Source organism: Pezoporus wallicus, unplaced genomic scaffold (assembly GCF_028554395.1).
Source record: "Pezoporus wallicus isolate ANWC-B61680 ecotype Strahan unplaced genomic scaffold, APGP_CSIRO_Pwel_v1 contig_3952, whole genome shotgun sequence".
In the NCBI taxonomy this organism is placed as follows: domain Eukaryota; kingdom Metazoa; phylum Chordata; class Aves; order Psittaciformes; family Psittacidae; genus Pezoporus; species Pezoporus wallicus.
In genome coordinates this window covers 6539294-6558630 of record NW_026635034.1, presented here as the reverse complement: position 1 = coordinate 6558630, position 19337 = coordinate 6539294, and the positions used below count along the sequence as shown (strand labels likewise).

At 43.3% G+C, this 19337-nt stretch overlaps 1 protein-coding gene across 3 annotated transcripts; it reads right to left on the bottom strand.

Moving 5' to 3' along the window:
* Positions 1–444: 444 nt before the first annotated feature.
* FSD2 (fibronectin type III and SPRY domain containing 2) lies at positions 445–18683 on the bottom strand. Of its 3 annotated transcripts, none has more exons than XM_057432624.1 (13): positions 18213–18683; positions 15760–16535; positions 15584–15679; positions 14374–14607; positions 13055–13077; positions 12075–12196; positions 10895–11050; positions 9371–9505; positions 8479–8632; positions 7965–8098; positions 5924–6056; positions 3170–3346; positions 445–1323 (listed from the first exon to the last, which is right to left on the bottom strand). In XM_057432624.1, the coding sequence occupies exons 2-13, from the start codon at positions 16492–16494 to the stop codon at positions 1071–1073; spliced, it is 2352 nt and encodes a 783-aa protein (XP_057288607.1). In that variant the 5' UTR covers positions 16495–16535; positions 18213–18683; the 3' UTR covers positions 445–1070. The 3 variants fall into 3 exon arrangements, with proteins under 3 accessions (XP_057288607.1, XP_057288690.1, XP_057288779.1); XM_057432707.1 differs by having other exon boundaries at positions 18505–18683; XM_057432796.1 differs by having other exon boundaries at positions 18517–18681.
* Positions 18684–19337: the final 654 nt, after the last annotated feature.

Genomic DNA, 19337 nt, shown 5'->3' with positions numbered 1-19337 from the left:
GCCCAGCCATCCCCTATAATGGAAACTTGAACCAATGATTTTTGTAAAGAATATGCAATAAATCTGTGGAAAAGCTTCTCTGTTAATGACTCTTGATTGAATTTGGGTAGTTTTGACATAGATGAATGAGGCTGTTTAGAGCTGGATGAGCCTGTCTGATTGTCTGCTGTCTGGAAGTGAAGCCTAAGCAAGGACATTTCAGCTGTGTGCTGGGCCAGAGCTTCCAGAGCCCATGGGACACCCAAAGCTTCAAGGGCGCAGCATTGGGGTGAGAATTCTTCAGCACTGAGGAGCAGAACAGATCTGTGAGTGTGGAGAGTACACCCAAGTGGAGGTGAGCATAGCCAGAAAGAACCAGCTAAAATGATGCTTTAGGTTTCTCTGCAGGGGCAGTGAAGCACTGCAAAAGGCCTCGGTTTTGTGAATGAAGTAGAGGCGTGGGCATTCTGTAAAAATGTCTTTTATTACTTGAGACCAGTGCTTGTCAAAAAGCCTCCCTGTGCATGGTAGGCACTAACAGTTCACACACAGGGGAGGTGTATTTGGTTATCTTGTGTCACAGACTTCATGTAGCAACAAGACTACTTGATTGTGAATCAGCTTCGTGGTTGGAGTATTTTCAGCTCGGTCTAGCAGCTGTACTGTGATTATGCCTTTTGCTATTTTTGGTTTTCTTTGAAGTTTTAGCTCTTCAGCAAACACAGGAGTGGAGTTAACGAATGCTCTGGAGCAGGGGGGTTTGCTGGGCATCAAATGGGCACTGGAGGAACCACTGATCCAGCTGCCATTGCTGCATGGGGACAGTGTCACCTCTGAGGATGGTATCCATTTCCAACTGGAGTATTCTGGGATGCTGATAGAATTGTGACCATAACGGTTTTCGACTAAGATCCTGCCCAAGAGGACAGAAATTGTAAGGGCTTAGACCTGGCAGCTGGTGTGGGTTAGGGTCGCTTTGCTCTTTCTTGGGAGATAGCTGGTTTACAGGGAGTGTGATGGAGCAGTTAATGCTTGAAGAGGACATTGCTCACTGCAGGTTAAATGTAGGTATGGTAGCTGTAGAATGGAGGTTATGGGAGGGCAGTCCATGGGGGTACTGCAATTCCAGTACGTATCCGTAAGATACCAGGTGTTTCCAAAGCAAAGCAGGGGTGAACGTAATGCTGGAAGTGTGAGTTGAATGTGTACAGGTGCTGGGCAATATCTGCATTGAAAAATGACAGTCTGCAGTTCTCATAGTCCAGCAAGATGCCAATCCTTCTAGGGGGGAGAGTAATTCTGATGTCTGGTGTCATCCCACTGTGTAGGAATTCATATTTGTGCCTGTAGGCAAGAAATTGAAGTCAAAAAACCCGAGGGCACCCTGGCTGCTCTCAAAGGAAGTGCTTTGTGTTCAAAGCACACTTCCTGCCAATTCAGCTTGCCCCAGAACATCCCTTGCCATCTCCTCACCTTGCCCCAGGATAGCTGTAGGCCCTCCCGGGGGGGCCTGTTAAGACTGCTCAGTCCTGTCCTTCAGGCCCTGCTGTGCTACCCATGGGTTCCCCTGTGGTACCAAGCCTCTTTCCTGTCAACCTTCCCTGCAGCTGTAAGAAAGCACAATCCCTTGGGCAGAGGCTGCCTGATGCACAGTGTGGCTGGCATCCTCCAGGCTATGGGGCATCGTTTGTCAGATCCCACTGTCTAAATGACATTTCTGGCTGCTTTTCCTACACCTTCTGCCTCAGCCTCAGCAGTGTTGGTGGGGAAGTTCCAGTCTTCGAGTTCATTTACTAGAGGGGGACATCTTTAATTGCGATTCCTGGACTGTGGGTTATTGGGAGGCCAGGAAGGTGCTCCATAGGTAAGCAGTTTTGTCATGCAGGGAGCCCTCTTCCCTATGCAGTCTCTGTTCAAGCAATGCTGGGGTCCTTTAACAGTTACTCAAACAATTCTCCCTAGTGTGGCATGCTGCAAACAAGATACATGATTTCTATGGGAACCATGAGCCTTTCTGTGCAGAAATGGGAAGATTTTTCAGTTGAAGTGATGAGTTATCTGGTATTTCATAAGGCCCAGCTTCTTCACTAACTGCCTCCTCCACCTACACCACTCCTTCCCTGTGGAAATGGGTATGGCAATGACTCAAACTGAGCAATGGCCCAGCTCCCTTTTCTGTCTGAAGCCCATGCTTGTTGCTTCAGAAGAATGAGAGTTTCAATGTCCTTCTTAGCTCAATGTAGCAAGGAAACCAAATAGCCTGCCTGCAGTGTATGTGAGAGTCATTAGCTTTAGTGGGTTTGGTCTCCCTCATTAAGCAGCATTTGTGGCTGTGTGGGAGGTGAGTGCCCACACTGCTGATGATTACCTATGCAGCTTGCACCTGGGGAGGAGTGTGTGCTTCAGCCAACTGGAGCATCTGAATCTTCCCTGTGTACCAGCAAGCAGAGGACAGGCAGATTTGGGCTGTGCTGTGTCACCCTTATCCTTTACTGGCTATGCATGCTGGGGGCACTCAGGTGGTGTCCAAGGGGGCCCAGCAGTACCCTGGCCACTCCTGGCTGAGCAGTAAGCCATTCAGACAGTCAGTGGGCAACACTTAGGGATGCCTGGGGGTGTGACCTGTTTCTTGCTCCTGGATGCCTTGAAGAGTGCCCAAACCTCACGGGGGGAGTCAAAGGACATCATGCTGGTATAAAGGTATCTGGGGAAAAGCCAGCAGGTTCAGCTGGCAGAGGGGAGCTGGCATTTCTACATGCAGGTATGGCTGCTGGGTGCTCCCTCAGGTAGGAGAGTGCATACAACTGGGTTTAGCCAGGTAACGTAGTTTGATAGATTATGTGGATCTGTTACTCTCTGTCTTCCCACTGGGGTTTCAGTGACCTAAAACAAGGCCTTTACAGCTCACTTCTGTAGTGCGGATTTTATTCAGGTTAGTTCTGGGACTGCCTATTTCAATGTGAGAATGTTATTAAGCAGGAAGATTTGGAAGATTAAAGGTTCCAGTATCCTTCAATAGCTGTTCACAGTGCCAGTGGTGAATGTCAGAGGCCCCTCATTAAGTGCTGGTCTGGGCTTTGATATAAAATCTCTGGCTGCCCCCTGCAAGTAGGAGCTCTGCTGTGCTACCTGCAGGTGTACAGCTAGGGAGTGTTCCTCTAGGAGTAACTGTAGCTTCCACAGCCCTTACCTTGATGGTGTGATGATATGCCTCATGCACCAGGACGAGTTGTTTGCCCCCAGATAACCATGTCTTGGAGTGTTTTCAAAAGCCACACCAATTCTGTACTCTGTATCTTCCTCAGCTTCTACCTCCCAGTAATGCTTTCCTGGAAATGGAATCAGACTGCCCAGGATCCCAATGCACCTGTGGGAGACAGACAGCAATGTGTGCTCTGGCAGGGACTCTGCGTGCTGAAGACCTGACACACAACCTGCATGTTTCTTTGTGACACCTGCCTGTTTTCACCCATGGGAAGCTTTGCAGTTCTGAAGCAAGAAAGTTGGGCAAAATAACTCCTGCCAAATGCTTCTGAAACACCATAACTGGAACCAAGAGGGCAACGTGAATCCTGTAAGACTACACCCCCACTTTTCTCAGGAAAAGTACACAGTGTATTAGCTGTCATTGCTGCATCACTGGGATAGTAGGTTTCAAAACACACCTTCAGTTTTGAATGAGGGGGTCACACACACAACCTGTATGTTTCTGTGGTAGGTTCTAATGGTGTAAATCACAAAGGCAAGGGATGTTGGTGGCAGACACTGAGCTCATCTACCTCTAGGTAATGCTGAGAAAGAGCTGCACTCAGCTTTTGGAGGGCCTGATGTGTAAGGATGGGCACACACAGCAAGATAGCTGTACTCTGTGCCACCTCACCAGCAATGCCTTAAAGCAAATGTACAGTTCACTGCAAGTGCATGTAGCTGTCTTGGGAATACATTACAGGCTGCTGAAATCAGGACTCAGGCTGTGTTGCTACAGCTTGAAAAGGAAAAGGAATGATGCAAAATGGATGGGTAAACATCTGTGAACAAAACATTACCACAGTAATGAGAGTTGCAAAGCCACCAAGGCAAGCCTGAGTCAGACCATAGGAGCTGCTCTGGTTAGGAAACACATCAGACTTCTGGAGATCACAAAAACTTCAAAAGGGTTTGCAATATAATTTCCTTGTAGTGTGAGTGTTGGTCCTTTCAGCTTGGGAGCTTTTTATTCTTTCTTTTTTCACAGTATCTATAAAAGATGCTTCAAGTTCACAGTGGCATCAAAAACTCAGCCTCAGAGTTCAGAATGAGATGAGTGCCAGCTCTGGCTGTTTATGTGAAACATAAAAGCACCCTGTGGAAGTGGGATGAAATCCTATTTAGGCTTATCATCATGACTTTAATGAAGAGAATCATCTGCCTCCTGGCTCTTTTCTACCATGCCTTCTAGTAACATTGCTTTTCCACCATGGGACTAAGTTGTGGGTTTGTATTATTCTGTGGTCGCAGATGCCTGTCCTGGTTATAAGATTGCTGAAACGTGTTTCACAACAAAGTCTCGTTTCAACGGCAAAGTGCCTAATTCTTTTTTTGAAAGTAAAATCTGTTGGTCCAAATAGTATCAGCTAGATCTTTCAGCAAGAGGCAAGTATTCAGATTTCACTCCTTTCCGTACCATTTGCTTTGGCACTTAAATACCTGTTCAACATCAGCTCAATGTGCCTAACGTGTAAGCAGATTTGTATGTAGTTGTGGCTGGCTGCATCTGTAATCCTCTTTATGAACTTGCATTATCTTCCAAGTGATGCTTAACTTTCAAATTGCAGCTAGACAGAGACTGAGATTTAAACTCACAGAATCAATGACAGCTGCCAAAAGCCCCATTAGACACTTCTTTGCATCTATTTAAAAAATCCAAACAGATCAGCTGTGCTTGGAACTGCAAAAGCCTCCTTCAAAGAGGGTCTGGTGCCCAGAGCACCAATAGGTTTTTTTGCCCACTATGTAGTATTTGCTGTAGTGAACAAGTTTTACATAAGATGAATGTTTGGTGGTTTCCATTGGACAGAGCTATATAAAAGCAACATCTAAATCTCCACATGTGAAAATGACACCAAGGAAAGATGAGCAGAGCCCCCTGCACATGATGTGCAAAGCTCTATCACCTTGGCAGCTTGCAGAGAAGGGGCAGGAGAGAGGGAGCAACAGCCAGCAGAGAGGAGCAGCTCCTCAAGTCTTGGAAGTGTGCAAGTGCTGATCACTGTAATTAAAACAGAGCCTAATAATTATGCTTTTTTTTTTTTTTTTAATCCCACAAGTGCTATATTAAGAGTATCTGGAGTTTGGTGGTTTTTTTTTTTTGTGTGTGTAACGTTTCTCTAGGGGTTTTGGGCTCTTTAAAGAATTAAATGGGAAGAAAGCTTTGGAATTTAACAGAGATCGGTGCACACATCGTGCAAAGGGATGTTGTAAATTATATGTATTAGTCACCCTAGAAATTCTCAGAAAAGAGCAGCAAGCCAGATGGAGTTCAGTAATGGTACCCAGGAGCAATAACCCCAGTGAAATTATGGGGCCTGAAGAAATGGATGCAAGGTTTTACTCTTTGAGGACTCATGGGAAAGCCTGACATTTCAAACTTACCTCAGGAGCCCAACTTGAAATACCTTAAAATAAACCTGATTTTATAAAAGATGACTAATCCATATTTTTAAAGGACAGATAAAGGTGTTTGCAGTAGTCTAAAACTGAAGACAATTATAACCACTTATCAAAAAACCAAGATGGATAAACCACTATACATTATACACACATATACACTCTGGTTGGTGCGTGGCTTGAAGGTAAGGAGAGCTGCAGACCTTTTCAGTGAATTTAAATTCAGTGCAGGCCTGTGTCGTAGGTGAAGCAGCCACAAGCCACATGCATTAGTTGCAACTGAAGTTCTTCAGTTTACCTTGTAAAGCTGTTATCATAGACGGGCAGATCACACTCTGGGTTTTCCAGTTCATCGCATGCAATTGTAAATCCATCATCTAGAATCGCCAGCAAAGGATGGGCTGTGTCCTCATTAAGGCAGAAGTAGGTGCCTGCAAGAGAGAATGCATGAGGATAACTCCAGCAACTCCTTTATGGCATTGTGGTTTGCAGCAAGAGTGTGGTGAAATGTCATTGGGGTCCACAGAAGGATTAACCAGTGTTCTAGAGAGAACCTGTGGCTGACATTGAGAAGACAGAGTTGTCCATTTGGAGTTTTTCAAATAAATGGGTGTTTTACAGCTTAACACTGTTTAGTTGCAGCCTTGTGAAAAGCAGAAAAAGGCCTTAACCTGGTTTGGAACCCAAAGCTGCAGGCATTGCACAGAAAACAGCTATTCAAAGATGAGGGTTTGTCCCTGCAATGGACTGTCCAGTTTCAAGTCATCTTCCTCAGAGATTAAGTAATCACTGAAAGGAAAAGGGGGCTTAAAGAACTCTCCATGGCCTCACTCTTCCACAAAAATGCTGGGCACAGTTTGAAGAGAAGGATCTCTACAAAGGTGCCACATGCAGCATGCCTCATGCTTCAGCACCCCTAACCAGATCAGCCCTCAGAGAGGTGAGTAAGTGACCTAAGCCAGCCCAGGATGAAAGTGCTTCTGCCTCTCCCTGTTTGGAGAGCTCACAAAGCAGGTCTGACGCACTGCACCCTGCCATGTGCGTCACAGCTGGTGTTTGTAGTTGGTGTTTGTGTATCCATCCCAGTAAGAATCAAAGGTCATTCCCAGTGTTGGAGGTGAGCGCTTGCAGCAGACAGGTCAATTTGCATTAGTTGTTTGCATAATGTAGACTCAGAGAAGATAAATCTCTCCATGCTAATCCCAAATGAAATCATTATAATCAAACTGCAAGTTACTTCAATGCAAATACAATACAAACAATGACAGGGCAATTACAGGCATGTGCTGCTGAAAACAAACACATGCTGTGCAAGCAGAATTGGCAATTTCAAATATTGAGTTTGATTTAAGCAGTTGAAAAACACACAAACAATGGTAACACAATGACAGACTTCCTCTCCAGGGATTTAAGAATGACCATTTCTTTTTCAGTGGTGTCACTGCTGTGTGGCAGGCAGGTTTTTACTGAAAAGTGGCTCTTTGCAGATCAATGGGTGCCCAGCCAGCTTGCTGAAAAAGTACAATTTGCAAATTACTGAAGGTAAGGGCAGAAGAGACCCAGGTGTGTTGTTAACCACCTGTGAGTGATGTGGGAAGTTTGAGACACCCCAGTGAAGTTGCAGTGATGAAGGTGAAAATAGGTGTCTACCTATAAGTCATTAAAATGAGCTTTGATTAGATGGCTGGGAGGGGAAAGAGCTTCCAATTTCCCTTTGGGGGAAGGTTAAATCTTGCTCAGTGTGGTACTGAGAGCAGAGATGAAAATGCTATGTCAGTTACTACAGCAAAGCTTCCAGCTAAAAGCTGGACTACCTTTTTCCTAGTGAATAAAGGGGAACAGTCTTCATAGCTTCTCTAGCCATACTGAAGATGTTAATAGATACAGAGGAAGATTCTGCATATCTAAATGACACTAGAAAATGCTGACTGTGTCTGCCATGCTTTCCAACAGCAGGATCGTGATAAGGTAACCTCTGAAGTAAAACTGCTCTAAAACTTTCTTCAATGGTGGCTCAGTATTTAGCAAGCTGGCAACATCTTTGGGATGTTGCGTTGATGCTGTCTTTTAAAATGTTTAGAATTCAGTATCATTTAAAATGTTTAGAATTTCAAGTATCAAATATACTGGACAGAAATAATTTTAAATTACAGAGCCAAAGCAATGCACTTATTGTTACAAAAAGAGGGATTTTTGCTTTCCTAAAAGTTTATCAGATATGTAGTTAGATGTAAGACATTAGGACCTGATCCAGAGGCCATTGAAGCCAGCAGGAATCTTTGTGTTGAGGTAACAGATGCTACAACAGGCTTCTGGAGTTGTCCTGCGCTGTACAGTACCTGTGGTATGTATCAGGACAGGGTCACTTCTTTCACTGGAACCACCCAGGTTTAGGGCTCTAACACAGATGTGATAGCTTTGTGTTGGCTGGAGGTGAATTAGGACTTCGCAGTTAGGAATCCCCACAACTGATCTACAGAAAATAAATCCATGGAAAATGAGAGGGTAGAGAACAAAGTTGGGCCTTTGAGGCTATTTTTCTGAACAACAAAGAAAAAGTACACCATCAGCTTCTCTTGTAACCCATCAACAACACTTTACCTTGTACAGTTGTCAGTATTGGGAGAATCAGATAGCCTGTGACAGACTGTACAGGTTTTTACATTTGCTTCTGCCCTTTTCCCATTCCCCGTACAGTAATTTACATTTACACAATTAGTTTTACTAAGAGGAATGTTTGTAAAGGTAGATTCATCAAAGGATTGTGGATCCTTTCTTAATACTATCTGATGCCACATGACTTGAAATGGTTTAATCTCTCCAGGTCATTGACTAGATAGAATAGTGACTCACTCAGTAATAGTATCACCGTTTTCCTCATCTGCCAGCTTGGACAATTCAACTGTGTAGGAATCAACAGGGTTAATGTCTCCAGATTCCCAGCATACCAGTGCTGCGTTTTCACAACTTCGAATCTTTTTACTCTTTATGGTAGGTGGTGAAGGAGCTAAAAAGTAGTCAAAAGAACAATTCTAAACTGTTGCTTGAAGATGTTTGCAACAAACATGCTTTGACAACTTAAAAGAGAACAAAGTTGTGAACTAATACTAACTAATACAGTTAGAAATCTGTTTCTCCAATGGACAATAAACAGCAGGCAGGGCAATAACAGTACTATTTAAAGAGTTAATTTGGACTATAAAGGTCCCAAAGTGAATTAATTGGAGAAGTAACATAGATCAAGCCTGATTACAGAATCATTTTCTTTCTATGATTGCTTTTATCTCTGTCATAAGGGTGCCTCTCTTCTCCAAGATGTCAAAGACATCTGGAATGGGTCCTTGAAGGTCTCACTGTGACCTCTCTCTGTCAGGATTTCACAAAATGTGCTTGACTGAACTGCAGTTACAAAGGGCAGCATAGCAGGTGAATCCACAAAACATCTACAGGCCAAGAAAAGGAGAGCTGGCGTTCACCTGGCAGAACTGGGAGACTTGAGCCTTATTTCCAGCTCTTCTACATGCTTGTATTTAAATAAGTTATTTTGTGCTTCTGTTTCTTCAATTCTAAAACAGGGACAATAGGCCTGATAGGCTCTAAAATCAAAGTAGGAAATTCCCATGCAGTCAATAGACTTGCATCAGAAGAAACAAAGTGCCGAGAAAGAATTACTGGCATAAAATTCAGAGATGACTGTGAGTTTCGCTATGAAGGTTGCATAACAGTATGAATAAAGTATTTTTACCTGTTACATAAACTGTTCTCTCACTTGGTGGACTGATACCAGAGGCATTTAAAGCACTGACCCAAAATTCATACTGTGTATTTGGCAGCAGGTTCGTAATGGTGCAGTATGTTTCTTTGACTTTCAGCGTATGCTCTGAAATGAGAAAAAACACCACGTTTACAGTGCTTTTACAGAGTTACCCACTCCTTCCCAAAGCTGCCTCAAATAATGGAGTTGAGGTGCATTGTTTTGTCTGCTGAGTTCAAGAAAGCTCCTTGTGCTCCATACCCTTCGATTAGCTGTCAGGCTGCTTCACCATGCCTTCCCCTAAGGAGGAATAAATCAGATAACACAGCAGCTTCTGAAGGAGTCACATCACTCAGAGAGGAAAACTCAAGAAAACCCAGAGAGAAAGGTCACCCACCTGCCACTGGATCTTCTTCTAAAAAGACCTTGCATGTTCCTACTCCAGGGATGCTGTCTGGTCTGCTCTGGTCAGCTCAGCTCATCCCATCCCATCCCAGCAGTGGGACAAGAGCTGAAATTATTTCACTACTAATCTCTCATTCTTCATCATAAATTTGAACAGGTTCTGCTTTTCACAGAATCATTAGGAAGGGACCTCTGGAGATATCCAGTCACACCCCCCTGCCAAGGCAGGGCCACCCAGAACAGGTTACAGAGGAACACATCCAGATGGGGTTTGAATGTCTCCAGAGAGGGAGGCTCCATGGCCCCCTGGGCAGCCTGTTCCAGTGCTCTGCCACCCTCAACATAAAGAAGTTCTTCCTTATGTTGAGAAGACACTTCTTGTGTTTTAGTTTATGCTCCTCATCCTGTCTCTGGTCACCACTGAAGAGCCTGGCACCATCTTATTGGCACCCAACTTTGAGATATTTATATGCATTAATGAGATTTTCTTTCTGAACTGGCCATTTGGCACTCAGCTGGCTTCCACTTTTGCTGAAGTGACTGGGTGTTTTCAGTCTGCAAGATTATTATTAGCAAAGGCATTTTTGTCACAACAAAAAGTGGGGCATTTTAGGATGGTCTGTGGTTCTTTTTCTCTGTGTGTGGGTGATGGGGAGTTACAGCCTATTATTAGCACTGAGATAAACTGTAGAATGAGTGTGGGGGTTTCAGTGACATGCTGATAATATGATGATTTGCTCTCTAAAAATACTGTGCACATATGCAGCACATATGTGTCTAACACACTGCCCACCCTCCAGGAAAGGAAATACTACTGTTGAGACTGGCTCTACCCACTGTTCCCTTCCCCCTCTTGCTATTCCAGCTGCTGCCCCATTGTGTCTTTGTTCCTGTACTGGGTCCTGCTGCAGCTGGCACCACGGCAAACCTGGCAGGGAAAGAGTGCTAGAGCCAGAAGGAGGAAACATGCTGACAGATATGACAGGTTTGGTGTTGGAGAGGGTGAACAGAAAGTGTACCAGTTGCCACAGCAAGTCCAGAGGCACTTTGGAACCAGCTGATTTTGCCAGTGGAGAGCTGAGATGTCCCTTTGGGTCCAGGCCTCCTTACCTGGTTGTTCGTCACTGCGCCTCTCATTGTTCACTGTTTTATAGCTCAGTTGGTAGCCCTCGACAGTGTCATCTGAGAAGAGGCTCCAGCAAACTCTTAGTGAGGTGCCAGTTGCTGCATTGGGAGCCTGGGGATTGATCACAGGGGCACAAGGAGCTGCAGAGGGGAAAACAGGCCAGGTTTTGAATGTATAAGCGTAATCTGTTCACAGGCAAATACCTCTCCTCTCACAAAGCTGTCTGCACAAAGCCTAGGCATTGAATAGGGTCATATTGCTCCCACATGGAGAAAAGTGAGGAGTTGACCCTGTAAATACTTGTAGATAATAATCAGGTCACTGGTGTATGGATTAGTCTTGTTTCAAATCAAAACAATAAAATACATAAGCCTCAGCCAAATCCTTCTCTTGACCTCCCCTGCCTCTGAATACTGCTGTATGCTGCAGAGCAACATCTGACGTGCACAGCACTGCTGTGCACCAGCCCAGGGGCTGAGGAGCCTCTGGAGGAAAGATGAGGGAAAAGCTGTGTAACAAGGGGTCATCAGCACAAGCAACGAAGTAGCAAATGCTATTTTACTTTAAGAAAACACAATGTAACGGCATAAAAGTTGCATATTGTAGTTTCTGACCACTTGTGGTGTGCTAGAAAAGATCTAAAATCTTTCATATTTTTACTTTTTAGTTATTAGAAATATGTTTGGATTTTGCTCTGTTTCCTGTGGATAACAGGAAAAAAGTTTGTTAAATAGCAGAGGAACAAGCCACTGAAATCTGGCTATCTAGAGAAGCTGTGCAGGTTATTTAAAGCAGTCTGGTGTCCTACACTTTATTCAAGCAACTACAAGTTAAGACAAGTTATCAGCAACAAAGCATGCCTCAACACTCCTCAACAGAAGGGGGTAGTCTTTGTGAGTCTTCTAGGAAATCATCCAGCAAAAGCAGGGAAGGCCAAACTTGGCAGTTTTGGTAATTTTATATTGAAAACAAACTGGGGGGAGTGGTGAACCCAAAAATAGGTTCCAGTGTCTCTCTATATATAAACAAACAAATCTTCAGGGAAAAACAGATACTAATTCAGCTTTTGCAGTTCTCTTTTCAAATAAGTAATGGAATTCTGTTTAATATATATTCTTAATTAAATGTAAATAGGTCTGAAATAATGATCAGCTGAAAGAGTACCTGGAATAATATTAATGGAGTTCATTAGTTGCTCAACTTCAGAGAAATCCATGACCCGCTCTTCAAAGTCTGGCACTGTTGAAAGCTCTAAATCCACTTCTTTTTTTAAGAATTCTTCCAGCCTGCAATTGTAAGGGAAAAAATATGTCTAATATGTAGGGTTGGAGATACCCTTCTATGATGCCTATTGGTAAGAGGAGAACAGCAACCTCTAAATTAACTATTTCCTTAAAATCATGTTGTCATAGTTGTACAAAGCTCAGTCTCCCATGGCCTTTGTGCTCCCACCAAGCGAGACTTCCCCAGCACCCCTCTATGGGAAGCAAGTCATTAGCTCCATGACTTTCATTATTTTGAATTTACAACACCATTATTAATTCAGGATCTCTCGATTCGAGGTGTTGTAAATTTGAAACAAAGGGCTATCTTTTCTCTGTGTTTCCATAAATGATGAAAGTCAATTTAAATGTATATTTGTTCACTTGATTTAGTGTGCTTAAGACTTCTTCCAATTGCTCCAAGATCTTCCAGTATCTCTTTTGAGCTCCCACAGCTTGACTTTCTATCCCTCTATATTAATGCGTAAATAAGCCTGTTACTAATCTATTTAGGGAGCTCAGTTTTAGTCAGATTTGTATCCAGAGCATTTCTTTCAAGATCTTTAGCAGTTGCAGCCACTGAAATTAGTTCCTCATGACTAAGCTAAAAACAGTGATTTATTCATGCCCTAACTCTCTCTTTGAGTTTTGTTTTTTGTTTTTTTTTTTTCAAATTAGCTTGAAACTATTTTTGAGTGTTAAGCTTCTTAAAGCAACTTTTCCTGCTGCAGTTTAAACCAGAAATACTAAAGATTTCAATAGCTCTAGTAGCTTAAGTAACATTTGTGTGCCTGAACAGAGTCCAGAACATGCAAGTGTCTCCAATAACAGGTCCCATTAGCAGGAAGAAATGTGACATAAAATCCCAGACTGTGATACTACCTGTCAACCATGGTTATTGCTGCCTGTAGAAAAAAGAAAGAGAATGTGTTAAAGATAGAAAAGATACATTTCTTGCATTAGTCCAGAGTCAAACTACATCATGCTGTTGATCTGTCTTACATGAATTGTCCAAAATGCTGCCCTCAGAGTGAATTAACTGGCTCTCACCCAGCTCTGAGAACAAAGCTGTGCCTAATTGTCCATTCCCATGGACAGATCTTGGCTGAATTTACAGTAAGATAACGTGCAGTATCAGGCAGTGACCAGTGTCTACCCATCTGAGCTGCATCCTTCCTCAGTTGTCCAAAGTGCCAACAGACCCTTCACAAACAAAACCAACAGCTGGGGAAAATAATTTAGTTATCTGCATCTGAGCAGTGACTGTTACTGGAAGACAGATGTATCATCCCTGGAGAAACCTAAGCAGCTGAGAGCTCATGACCAAGAACTATTCACTACTTGGGGAATAATGGTTCCTAGGGGTGATGTTAAACTGTTTATGAGCTAAGGAGAAAATAAGGAGAAAAGGTTATTCCGAAGATGCAGAGGAATGGGAAAAGTCAGCTCCTATGAAGAACTCAGCAGGATGGAGTGACACAGCAAGCTGATCTGCTAGAGCAGACTGGAGGTGGTAGAAGACTGGTTTTACTGTCTGGTTCAGAAGTTATTGTGGCTGTGCTACAGAAAAACTCCCACCCACCTGAGTCACAGGACAGCTCAGATTAGAGCAATCACTCATCAAGCAGTGAAAACTCTTTTTTTTTTCCTTTTTCCCCAATTATTTTTCTACCTGCTAAAGGAAAATAACTTCTTGAACCTCCTCAACAGTGAGATTCACCCATCACTTTGCAGGAGCTCCTTATGTGTTTAGTTCGAAGCCTCCTGTTCAACTGAACTTTCCAACAAAATGAGCAAGAAAAAGAAACATCTTCTAAAGTGGTTGCATCAGCCTGCCTGCTGTGAGCCTAGAATAGAGCAAGAGAGCTAAGCCTGCAGGAGGCAATGAACACTAAATGCCTCCAGAGTATCCTGAGATAAGCTTTTTAGTGAGATATCTTCTCTCTGAACCCCAGTGAAGCTCACAAATCATTGAGCATCCACATTACAAACTCCTGCTGCTGCTTCTGCATTTTGGTCCCATTGTGTTGCCCCACTAAGTCAATGCCATAATACCAAGCACCTGGAGCAATGACAGCACCATGTATCAGGCACCCCAAATGCCCTTCAGCAATAAAGCCACTTGTGTCTTTGCAGCTGGGGACTACTTGCAAACAGCAAAGAGCAATTAGCAATTAGCCTTGCCAGTTAAAGTTCTTTACCTTCATAAAATTGGCTTTGTCGTTTTCCAAGTAAAGCTCCTGGGTTATGTCTGTCAGCTCCTTGCAGGTGTCAAGATGTTCCCCACAACTGACCAGCTGCCCATATAATGCTTCCAGCTTCTGCCTCTTTTCTTCCCCCAGTGCTTCCAACTGTTCTTCATACTTCTGAGCAAGCACTTGCACTGCATCATTGTAATGCACCTCAAAGTTCTCCTCCTGCCTCCCAAAGTTTTCCTGAAAGACATTTGGGGGTTTGTTCATTGGTGTCAGGCCTGGGAAAAAACTTACTCAGGTCTGCCTAAAATCCTCCTTGTCAGGAAGGTAATGCCAGTGCACAGAAGCTGTAATTTGACTAATTTGCATTTTTAGGGGTTTATTCTAATCATTCACCCCCCCCCACTGAGGCACAAGAGGGTGTTGGATTTGGTTCCAAGCATAACAGCATCAGAAATGATAATTAAAAAATGAGGCAAGGCAACTGTCTTCAACCTAAGCCCAAGGGAGCACAACCACAGATATATCCTTGCCATATCTCCCAAGTATTTCCACCAACACAGTCAAGCACATCCTTCCATGAGAAATCCCTGGATTCTCACTGAGGGAGCTGAGCAGCTAATGCTGCTGGAGAAAGCATTAGGAAGAAAGATTTAAGGAGCAGGCAAAGCTTTATTGCCAGCAGCTGCCTACTGCTCAGACACCAATGTCCTGTGCCACATGTGGCAGAGAAAAGACAGTAGGTGCCTTGAGTTACTGCTTGTTTGACTTGCTGCCACCTGGGACCCTTCCCCTGGTGCCAAGTTGACATCAACTGAGCAGGAGCACAACCCCTGCCATGTTGTAGATCAGTGCAGGTGCTCCAAGGGTTTGCCTATACCTGGCATCTGTAAATAAAACTAACTGAATGCAAGGGGTAGGCTGTGGATGGACTAGCTGGATCACAGGTCCTTGGCCATTTAAAACTAAGTTAACCTGAGCAGGGGTCCCTTTATTTCTGAATGCAAGTGTCTGTGCAAATGCTAAGTATGGTTTCACCAGCCCAGTTAAAAAATTCATTAGGATGAATTTTCGTAAGTACCTCAGCCTAGGCATACCCCAAGGTAACTCTGTGCTCTGTTAGTTCAACTACTCACCTCATTAACAACTTAACACTACGACTGTCAAAACATTTTTAAACCCAGTACCACTGTTAGCTCGAGAAAATACAACTTACCTCTACAGTGATGAAGATTTCCTCCAAGTGACTGGCAAAGTTTTCCGTCTGAGCAATCTGCTCTTCCAACTTGCACATGTTTTTATGAATCTCCTCCTACCAAAACACCCAGCATGATTCTTAGTATGTCTGAACACTGTTACAGAGGCACTGCAGTACACTTGTATTACTCTTACCTTTTCGCTTTCCATGGCATTGGGGAGCTTAGTCACCTCGTGATCCTTGTGCTCACCAAACAGTTTGTCAAAAGCTCGGATTGGTATCTTGCAGGTAGAACAAAAAACATCCCCTGATTCCTCCTCCTCACTGACAGCCTGACTGTTCCACTCATCTGAAATGCCACTGGTGCTAAGCCCCTCTCCGGACCGTATGGGGCTCTCGGCCTCATCTTCTGCTCTGGCTTTGCTCTCATCTTCATCTTGAGAAGCCTTGCCAGGAAGTCCCCGTTGCTTTGTGCTTTGACTTTGATCTTTCACTGAAGAGCTGCTTTTTGATGTATTATACACAGAGCCTTGTGATCTTGCTTTTTCTGTGTGAGCAGATGGCCATCTGCTCTCCGCCATCTCCGGACGTCCTCCAAGAAGCTCAAGCTCTTTTTCTCTATCCTCATCAAGTCCGTACATTTTAGCCAATTCTGCAACCTCCTTTTCCAAGTCATATCCAGCTTCTTGCGACTGCTGAAATTTTTCACTACTCAGTGCAGATTCCCTTCTCGTATCCCCCAGAGATCTTTCTCCTTGAGCAGATAGCTCTTCAGGAAAGATATCAAACCTCTCCTTTGAGCCATACAGATCCATGTGATAAAATATCAAGCCTCCAGGCTCAATCTCACTAGACTCTGGGACTGTTGAACAGCCAGTCAACTGGTCACTAGTTTCATACTCTCTTCTGCTGTCAGATCTGGATGACATTGGTATCCTCAGTGAGGCTTGTGAGGTGACAAGTCTCAATCCTGTAAAAGATAAGAAAGATCCTTAGCTACATACTCAGATATCAAGCATGAGATTTTCTTGCTTAAAAATATAAGGATGGAATAAGTTTGGTGAGGACTACTCAGGGCCTGGAGGTAGACATGGGAAAGACCAAATCCAGCAGCTTTATGTACTAAGTGAAGCTTCTGAAGGGAAGCCACAGGTAGCTTGTTTTTTCTCACCTCCATGCAAAGCCAAGCAGAGAGCTCTCTCTAGAATGCATCCTGTGTTTTCTGAGTGGCTCATCTGTGACCCTGATGTCCGATTTCCAAACTGTGGGGTACTCTTGTTCTTGGCTCAACAGTGAAACTGTGCTTCAAGTGCATTTAGCGCTATTCTGTACAATTGGAGATGGCCTGGTTTGAAGTCTGCCCACCCTTCAGATACTCTGAAGCGCTCCTTCTGAACCATTAGTTAGGCAATACTGCAGGATATCCTCTCTTGTGACCACTGATGCCACATAACACACTAGGAAATGTACTGAAAAATCCTGTTCTGGATTTTTCAAGTTGCCATATTGAAACCTGAGGTTTCTTTTAACATTACTATCAGTCCAGGTATTGGTCCTTTCTATAAACCAAGGAAAAATACTGCCTTTTGGGGGTTCTCAGGTGCTGTGAAAATATATGTTTTAACATAAATGAAGCTCAGAAAAAAGATCAGTGATGATCTCCATGATAAAGCATACAGTAACGTGGAAGCAAGGCGGGTCACTGACCCCTGAACTGAGAGAAGTCTGTTCTGACCTGGAGCTTGCACACTTTGTCCATTCTGTGCAATGTGGGAGGTGTGAAAAGCACATGGATGCAAAATGCAAAGGTATATGATAAAGTAGATGTACATGCATGAACCTTAAAGGTGCAAGGCAATTTTAATGCCCCAACCCCACTCTTTCCACCCAGCCTATATTAACAACAGCACATGAAATAATACGAGTACAGAGGCAGTTCTCAGTCAGAGCTGTGAAGTCCCTGCAGCCCTCCACTGTTCACCAGCACAAACAAAATCATACCACAAAACTAGTCAGGTCAATTTCACCAGCAGCTTACTACTACAGGCAAAAGAGTTCATGGCAAGATTTCAGCTGAATATTAATGTATCTCTAGTTACATCTAGTCCTAGTTAAGTGAAGTATATGAAAGCTTTAAAAACACTTTCTCACAGAAAAAAAATCCAAAAGGTCAGCCAGAAATCAAGGTTATCAGAGCTTCTGCAGAAGCTTTTACATAAGCTTTGCTTTCAAACTACCTTTTATGGTCTTTATAGTTCTGAGTACTTGCTATCAAAATAATGTCATCAGTACGCTACCAATATTCCTGATTACTTAGCTAGGATTACTTAGCTAACAAAGTTAACACAGTCAGTTACTTATTAGAAAGCAACTTCTCAAACTGGTGAAAAATGCTAAGAAACTTCCCACTCTCTGGTTTCATACCAATGGCTGAAAACCATCCAGCCTACCGGTCAGTAAGAAAACACACAGAGAAGTCCTCCGTTTGTCTTCTGGCACTGCAGACATGGGTGTGGATTCTACAGCTAGCAATATCTTACTATAGACAAAAACACTGAAGTTAAGCAGAAATAGTATTTATGCTAAAGGCATAAATAAATCATGCAAATTCTAACATATTAAACAGAGAAAAGGTCTTGACACATACCAGGAAATGTTCTCTGGCCCCCGTGAAAACTTTTTTCTCCATAATTATAACAATAAGGCTTGCTTTAGAAGCTACTACTAACTAGAGAAGTGAATTAACAAGTATTTTCCCACTAAAATGAAATTAAATTACATAAATTAAAATTAGCATAATTAAGCTCATCTGGAACTCTGCTGCCTAAATAAGATTTTCAGATGATTGCTCAGTTTACAGCACAGATACAATTACAGTGAAGAATGTTCAAGTCAGTAACCATCAGTTATCAAAAATACACAACAAAGAATGTTACTACCTAAAAACTTGCCTTCTATCTTAAGACATCATAAATTCTTCTGATAGCTCAGATGGCATCAAACTTCACATTTATTTCCCCTAGTAAAAATTAATTCACATGAAATCAATTTGCTGCCACTTTCATATGACTGCAGTTGGAAGACATTGCTGTAACCCTAGACCGTCTCTGCTCAGATAGGGACATGCCAGCAATGAGCAATGGAACAAATATAGATGTGCCCCAGCTGTCCTTCAGCAGCGTGCTACTTGAGTGTCAGCAGCATGAATGTCATACACTGAGAAAAGGCCCCAAACATTGATTCCTGGACCTGAAGTACTTGGAACAATTACAGAGAGCTCTTGCTAAGGCCAGAGCACCCTCTCACTTTCTGAGATGGTATTAATAAACCCTGCAGAGTGCAGTCATTGACTTTAGGTGTGGTTTCCAAAGCTGTGGTGTTATGCAGAGTGTTGTGTATGGGATACATAGAATCACAGAATCATAGACTAGTTAGGGTTGGAAAGGACCTTAAGATCATCTAGTTCCAACCCCCCTGCCATGGGCAGGGACACCTTATGCTAAATCATATCACCCAAGGCCTCGTCCAACCTGGTCTTGAACACTGCCAGGGATGGAGCATTCACAACCTCCCTGGGCAACCTATTCCAGTGCCTCACCACCCTAAACATGCTTCCTGCACAAACTGATTTAAATGGCTGGATGCACACCTACAGCATTGCTGCACAATTAAATAGAAAGACCTGTTCTGTTCTTTGCAAATGATTGATGGCAAAGTTATTTCCTCTGTTAAATTAGCAAAAGCTTTACTCTGCTAATCAAGATCAGAGTCT